Consider the following 8526-nt stretch of genomic DNA (forward strand, 5'->3'; position numbering starts at 1 on the left):
TAAATGTTCATAGATCCCTGTGTTGTGACGCTTAATGACAACAAAATCCTCAAAAGCTTTCCATGTTTATCACAAGCACATCACAATCACTCATATTCCTTCTCCCTTTAATTTAATAATGTGGCTGTCCATATTTGATTTATTGTAATATTATATTTATTGAATTAAAGATGAAAGCAAATATGATCAACAAAATGACCAAACATGAAAAGAGAAGATTTATAGTTAAACTATGAAATTCAAAGCCACATACAGAAAGTCTATTTCTACAACAGTGCAATTTGTTATTTATATATCAATGAAAAATCAATACTACACTTCAATAATACATTTTAAGGACAAAAAAGAAAAAAGTAATCAATAACTTCCTAATCATAATGAAACAACAGTACCCAATGCTGGAACATGTATTCATGCAACACGTTCTAATGAACGGGTTCGTAGGATATCATACAAAAATGTACGCACACCATGATATCCTATGAAATTAGGCGAGACGCTGGCTACAGAGCTCCTGTGATCTGTCGCTCGTATCAGTGGCCGCTGCTAGTTGAGTTTAGCCCATAGACATATATAATAGGGGACGTACCATCTGTGATGTCACCCATTACTTTATGGACTGCCATTTTGAAGAATTTTTGACGAGAGGGTAAGCAAGGAAGGATGATGCGGCCAAGCCAGTGTTTGTTATTGTTGCAAGGGCGCTAAGCGCTAAGCTAAACGCTAAAGAGGAAAGGTTGCTGATTTCCAACCCTTCTGAAATGAGTCATCCAGTGGAGATTTACCAGCAGGTAAACGTGGACCTCTGGGTAGGCAACTGCCGCCATCCATCTGCATGTAAGGCAACAGAAGTCCGGCAAACTTTCCCTTAAGTTACTCCCTTAAGTAGATAGTGTGCAGGTTTAAGGCACTTCTACATTGGCTTCATTTTTTTAGGCCTAGACGGTTTCTCCATTATTATTATACAATCTATGGTTTAGCTGACAAAAGGTTACTGGGAGCCGGCTACAGGACACGCGAGATGATGGTCCTTTAAGGGGCCGTGGCAGTTAAGTTTAGCCAACAACAGGTGAGCTTAATGTGGCATCCACAGTTAAGTTTGGGCATCAAAACCACTTGTTAAGTTTAGGAAAAAGATCGTTCTTATACAGCAGCAGTCAATGTGGTGAATACAGCAAAATGTACGTGGAATACATTACAGTGCGTTACTTTTCGTAGCTGTACGAATGGTTCATGAGCCTGATTCATACACAGTAAATGATTAAGAATTGCAATTGTATTTATTATTTTTTCTACAGGTTACAGAGAAATCCATTTCCAATGACTTAATCATATAATAATATGCAGTATATGACGACCATTTTATTTGGCAAATATACGGTAGATTATCGATTATATACATGGTTTTAAAAATTTGATAAAAAAGACAAAAAACAAAAAAGACCTGTCGTCATCATGCTGTGCATCCATCTCATCCTTTATGTTCTCTTCATCTGAAAAAACAAACACACAAACAATTATATTTTAATGGAGTTTAACCCAGCCTGAGAATTGACACTCATGATCTCTGTGTCTTCAATACTTCAATAATAATAGATAGTTGGCCAGCAGATTTGGCTACAGTATATAAACTATTGGACTAGATTATTGGTTCTTATTAAGATTTTTTTAACAACTTTAACAGTAGCATAAAAAGGTTTATCCTCATACCGGTACTGGTACATAACTATGTACTTAAACTTACTTAAAGATGTCATTTCTGTTTAACTTAATACATTGCTAATATACCAGTATGGTTATTGCAGCATTTAAAAACACAGAAACCAGCACATTTCTGTGTTTGGTGGGGCTCTTCATTCAGCTGATGCTCATTGTGATCAGTCACACCTGAGCTCATTGGCCATCCCTATTCTCTCCAATAAACTCTAAAGGTGATGCAGTTTTTACAGTGTAATTGTGTCCATTAAAATCAACACAATAAACCTTTAATATTACAGGTTTGTTATAGTCAGAGCAATTCACCAGCCAAAAAGAATCATTTGGGGTCCATTAACTTTTCAGAAATTGCCCATTATTGTTTGTGATGATGGAAATTAGCTACCGCAACCACAGAAAAACTGTTCAAAGATGAGTAGGTCAAAAATATTCTTTCCTTTATGTACTTGAGTTTTATTTACATGACTGGGCTTTAACTTGTAAAGTACTTGGTCAAACTGTAATGTATAAATCCTGTATTACATTCAGTCTTTAGTCTTTAGTACAACTAAGAGGAAGCCTGCATGTTTACCTTGACCAGGCTGAATATCATGCTATAGAGAAGAGAGGATATGAAGAGGATTATGAAGGAGAAGGTTGTGGACCAAAGGCTGCTGTACTCTTCCTCCTCAAAGGCATCATCTGTGCAGCTCAGAGCAAAACTCAGTTTTGAATCTGGAGTAAAATCTAAGAAGAGGAAGGCATAGGCAGTTAGGTGTGTGTTTGTGTGTGTGTGTGTGTGTGTGTGTGTGTGTGTGTGTGTGTGTGTGTGTGTGTGTGTGTGTGTGTGTGTGTGTGTGTGTGTGTGTGTAGTGTGAGAGAGAAAGAGGTTTTTAATAAGATAGCACATAAGACATTTTTCTCTCTTGAATTGTGCTCAGGAACTGAAATCAAGCATTATTCACTTTGATCACATATAAAGTGTGGATCCTAATCCAGTGGAGCAGTGTAGTATACAGTACTACTGTAAGATATTATTGAAAACTACTCGTACATAGATTGTTTTAAAATATTGAAGTCATTCATAAACGTGTGACAAAAGTGTCTCCATGCAACATTTATTTGAAACAGTCAGCACACTTCTCAAGCTGTTAGACAATGTGACGTAGACAGATTGAAACACAATATGACAAACAATAGTAAATTGACCGTTTTACAATCACAAAGACAGGTTCTCATGGCAGAGAGTACACACAGAGACAGAACAACACATTAGCACAAACTGCCACATTTAAAGCTGAATCTACTATTTCTCACATTCAATGGAGTTACCCAGGGCCTTAGACACATGTCTGGATTCAATAGGCTTTTCGCCATTACCAAGCCATACGTTGCAGGAGAACATGGTGGAGTTGTTCCACTTCTCTTTGGTGGTGGTGTAAATACTTGCAACTGAGTATCCTTGTCGGGTTTTCACTGAGGGGAAGTTAATGCCATCAGTATAGATGTAGGGGTTTGTTCCAATATGTTCTGACCAGGCAATGTAGTAATCCTGCTGCTCTGGATTGGAAACCAGACACATCAGAGTGACCTCATCAATGATGTCCTCATCTGGGAGGATGTGGACTGTTATTTTTAGCTCGCTCCCATCTGAAAGAGATACTTGGTTTAACAAGGATGTTCATATTTAGGCTTTTACATTTGCTATACATCGATATATGTACATGTTTGTGTGTGTGTGTAAGTTTGCGGCCACCACAGACTTACAGGTCACTGTTCTACCAATCTGTCTCCATCAAAGACACTCAGTAACATACCTCCTTTGCGGAAAGTCAGCTTTTGACTAACTTTTGTCATATCGTCTTTCCTGGCAGAACAGCACACGTTGTTGACTTGGTGCCACTCAGCGCGTGTAAGAGTCATTGTGCTGACTCCCGACTGTGTTGGTGTGATGTTTTTGGTCACAGTTTTTCCATCGATTTCCCAAGTGATTTGCATTTGATTTACAACATTCTGGTCCTGTCCAGTAATGATACACTTAAACTCTGCCTGGTTGTTGCTAAATATTTCTTTGACACTTGAGACTTGTTTCAGTTGCACTGTGACCGCAGGTCCATTTGGAGGCACTGGGGGCTTTATGGTTTGGGAAGGAGGAGCTGAAATAAACATACCCATTTTAAAGCATCAGTCTGTAATTATTTATTTTAGAATTTTCAATGTAAAATACATGAGAAACATACATTATTATTGAACATTTTCGTAAAAAAAACAAGATTAATAAGATGATGCAGGTGGACCCATAGACATAAGAGAGTCATGATAAGTATTAAAAAAAACCACATACCTTTTAACAGTTCCACGGTTTTGGGTCCTCCAGGGTGAGTCACAGAACAAGTATAAGAGCTCCTTGAATCCCATTCAGATTTTGATACATTGAGCAAACTGACTCCTGTATATTTGTTGTTTATCTCAGTTGGAGGATATTGTCCAGCTGCAGTCAGGCTTTTCCCACTGGCATCGGTCCACTGGAAAGTAAGACTCTTTGGGAAGAAGTCTTGTGCAAGACAGCCAACAATGACTGTATCTGCAGCCCCAGGTTTGCACTGAACCAAAGGGAAGAGAGTCGGTGATGCAGTTGTAGTCTCTGTGGAACAGTTGTGTCAAAACATGTAAATACCAATAAAGGTCAATTAAAAAACACAGATGATCAATAGCTTGTCTAAAGTTTCATTTTAAATATATTGCACAATATTGCATGATGAAACTGAGGACAAGAACATCTGCCTAAAAAATAATTTCAATGATTAAATGTTTTAATAAATAATGTTAATGTTAATGTTTTTGACAAACAGGCCCGGATTGGAGCTTATACAATGGCACTAATTTGTGCCATGGCTGGTATAGTCTTTGGGTGGAAGGTGTGTGCAACACAACCAACAGTTAATTGTTTTGTACAGAACCAAAGGGAACCGTTTTAAAATCTTTCAAATAGGAGATTTTTGAAGTTTAAAATCCTATAACTACAAAAGTGCATACATTATCACAGATAATCAAGTGTTACTCTAAAAGCCAAAGATTGGTTCAATTGTTAAACCACAATTGAAATAGAGACCCAAAGTTAAATCAATAAATATTAAATAAATAATGATATAAATAACTTGAACTGGTGATATAACCATGAAATTGTAAACTAACTCAATACATTTTTTAAAACTCAGGTCTAATATTAAAAATGCTTTTTGTTATCGTTATAAACTACCACCTGCGACTACAAAATCAGCATTATTGTCAATATTAAAATGACGCTCATTGTTGGAGAATTTGAGCATTTCCCAAACTGGAACCTAAATCGTTCTTTACCATTGTGTCTGATTTATCTTAATCTATCTAATAATAAAAAAATATATGTAATAGTAACTTATAAAGAAATAAATAATGTTTAAATAATAATGTTAACACAATGCACACTAGCAACTATGACTGTTCACAGTTTGCACAAGAAAGATAGACAATTTGATCTTCTTTTTTTCAAAAGCAAAACATGATCTGTTCAGACAGACGAGCTGAGTGTGTTCATACAACATATCAAATAAAAACCACTACACTGTTTTTTGGAATCAAGACCTTTAAAATAGTAAAATTATTAACATAAAATATGATTTTTGATAAGCATTATTTGCTCCTTTTGGTTTAACGCTAAATCTGAAAACCTAGAAAAGTTGTCTGGAAGAATTAAAAATCACTCGATGAAAAAGAGTTCCTCTAAAACTAAAAGAGATTACTAACAATTGAACCTACAATGCAAATGATGCATACGGTCTTTTAAAAGTCAGTCGTCGCTTTGGTGTTTCAAATGAAACTACAAATAGATACTACATACTATGAAATAGTATGTACTAAAATACATATTTGTTCAGTTGTTTAATTGAAACACATACTGACCCAGTAATTAAATGCATAAATAAAATATTTTCGCCTATGTTCAGATTTACGGTAACTCTTTCTCTAAGAAATTCAGGTACGGTATGGTGATTAATATCCACGGTAATACAACATGTATTGAATAATAATGTGAATAAAAAGATGCTAACATTCATCAACACCAATTACAATCCAGCTGAATCAATTACAAGATTAACTCAAACCACCATCTGCATTAAGAGGAAGGTTTTTCAAATGCTTTCTAAGAAACAGCTGCGTTAAAAACATCTGTCTGCTCTGTTTTCTAGTGTGTCCAACATCAATATAAACCTAAATATAGGACTATAAGTTAAACTTCTCTAGCACCAATAATCACATTAAAAAGTAAAATAATAATCTTCTGACTAATAATATATTGTTTAAATGTGACTTACCTGTTACTGTGACTTCAGTCCCGCTGCCCCAGTAGTCAAAGTAATCACAGTGCTGCATCTCCAGTCATTGCTGGAACAAAAACCTGACATACCAAAAATAATGTGTGAAAACCTCATAAGGTGACTAAAGAACACATACATCCTGATCAGCATTATCCCCTGATGTCATCCTGTGAGCATGTGTTTTGTGCTGATTCTTAATCAGCTCTTAAAGTTAAGATTTAATGCAAGATGACAGTTACGTCTGTGCACCAACTCTGACTTTAAACTACTAATTTACTAACTGTTAACCATGAATCTGCTCATTAAAAATGATAAACACAGTAGTTACCTCATATTTCAGTCGGAAATATTCAGTCCTGAACTTTTTTTTTCATCACAATAATGGAAGAGAGTTAGATTATTGCTCTTAGGTTTTTGTATAGATCTATATCTCAGTGAGCCCCAGTCCATCACTGTGATAAACCCTAATACAAAAACCAAACACTGTTTCCTGCACTGGAGGGAAGGGGGCCTGTATTATCAGCAGTGGGTAAGAATAAAACAAAATATTCTAATCAACATAACTATATTTAAGGTTGTAAGTTGGTTAAATTGCGTTTTGCATTAAACATTTTATTTTTCAGTTCATCAAAGTTTTAAATTCAATTTTGTTTTGTTTTATTTATCATTGATATACCATGATATGACGAATGCATGTATTTGAATATGAAAAACTGTAATTTTTTCAACATTTAAAAAAGCAAACATATTATTAATATATTGATAGAACACCACACACCGCTTTTATTCAGACCATAATATTGGATAAAACTGTTTATGAAAATGTGTTGAACTGTGGCACTGAATAATAACTATAATAGTAAAAAAAAATAAAAGCTATATTGGTTACAAATATATATTTTCTTTTCAAAATATTTATTAAAATGTTTTGTAAGATATTTGAGAAATACTGGGAGCTTGTAAACGTACAGCTTGTTACAGGACTTGAAGAGCCCAGAACAAAACACAGTTAAATGAAAATCAACAATAGATTATATAGTTATTGTTATTTGGTGAAATGAAATGAACGCTGTTGTAAAATTGATGAATAAAAATCCTAACATCAAAGCAATGATGAATGTTGCTTTTTTTTTTTTTTTTATTTGGACCTTTTGGCAAGCCATCAGTAGAGAGAGGTCAGGAAAGACTCAGATCATTTTTTTATTGTTATTGTTCTTACAGCTCAGCCTCATATAAGAGATGATAATCCTGATGGTGTTTGAACTCCACTTTTTGTTTCTGTTTAGGGCAAGTTGTGACAAAAGCACAGTGTGGGGAAATGCATCAAATACTGTGAATTATGGGGTATTCAAACTTGCACTTTCTATCAGTGACTGTCACAGTGACATCTGCAGTGCTTTGTGTACAGCTCTGTGGCTTCCTGTATCACTGTGGCCTTCGAGCACAATAATAAACAGCAGAGTCTTCAGTCTTCAGGCTGTTCATCTGCAGATACACCTGGTCCACGCCGTTGTCTCTGGATATGGTGAAGCGATTCTGGACTGACGTTGAATAAGCTTTAGTGCTTCCACTTGGAGCAGAAATGTAGGCAACCCACTCCAGTCCTTTTCCTTCAGCTTGTCTGATCTAAGCGATATGAGCGTTATCATCTGCTATTCCTGCATATGTACAGGTCAGTTTGTGGGATTCTCCTGGGCGCTTTACCACTGGTTCAGACTCAGTCAGAGTCTGACTGCCAACACCTGGAGAGAAAAGCAGTTTGATCAGAACAGAGCCAAAACATACCAAGAAATATACATATTTTTACAACTAAATTAGCCTCAAAAGAAAGGTGGTAAAAGTCTTCACCTGCCCAGCAGAGAGTTAAAAGCAGCAGTCCTGTCCTATAGTCCATCATGTTAAACTGTGTGTCCACTGTTCTCTGTCCTCCTCTCTGCACTCAGATAAGTAGAGGTGGAAGATATCTGAGTTTTGCATCGACTCCTCCTCACAGGGAGGAAACATCTGGACTGGAATCTAAAATCTTCTTTGATGAAACTAGAATGAATGTTTACTGAACAGGAAGTGTCCATATTAGTTGGCACATTTTTAAATGCTGTTTAACAATGAGTAACTTGGGTATCAACGTTACTACAACAATAATTTAAACACAATGTCATCTGACTGATTATATTTAAACGATAAGCTACAATCAGTGGATCAGTGGTGCCCAGCACACCTGGATGTGGCATTGTGAAGGTTTATGGTCATTTCATGGCAGAACAGTTGGTAACAGATTATCATTAGGAGGAGAACATCAATATCTGGAGCATTAATGGGCTGAAAACAATTAAATATAACGTTTACTGCTTTTCCTCCCTGTCTTTTGTTCCTGTATATGGACGTCACTGGGATAACTGTTAAAGCCAGTCCTTGTCTGCCCTCTAGAGTTTTAAAACAGGAATGGTAGCTACTTTTAACAGAGAAGATAACT

The 8526-nt window shown here is 35.9% G+C and overlaps 1 gene segment (V, D, J or C); it reads right to left on the reverse strand.

Annotated features, from left to right (window-relative positions):
* Positions 1-244: 244 nt before the first annotated feature.
* On the reverse strand, positions 245-8004 carry LOC144529736 (immunoglobulin heavy constant gamma 2A-like). The segment is given in 8 exon segments: positions 245-1493; positions 2288-2442; positions 3013-3345; positions 3513-3851; positions 4040-4339; positions 6051-6133; positions 6382-7795; positions 7902-8004. Coding segments are annotated over 6 exon segments (1200 nt in total).
* Between the last annotated feature and the right edge of the window lie 522 nt (positions 8005-8526).

This window comes from Sander vitreus, chromosome 15, assembly GCF_031162955.1.
Source record: "Sander vitreus isolate 19-12246 chromosome 15, sanVit1, whole genome shotgun sequence".
Taxonomy (NCBI): Eukaryota; Metazoa; Chordata; class Actinopteri; order Perciformes; family Percidae; genus Sander; species Sander vitreus.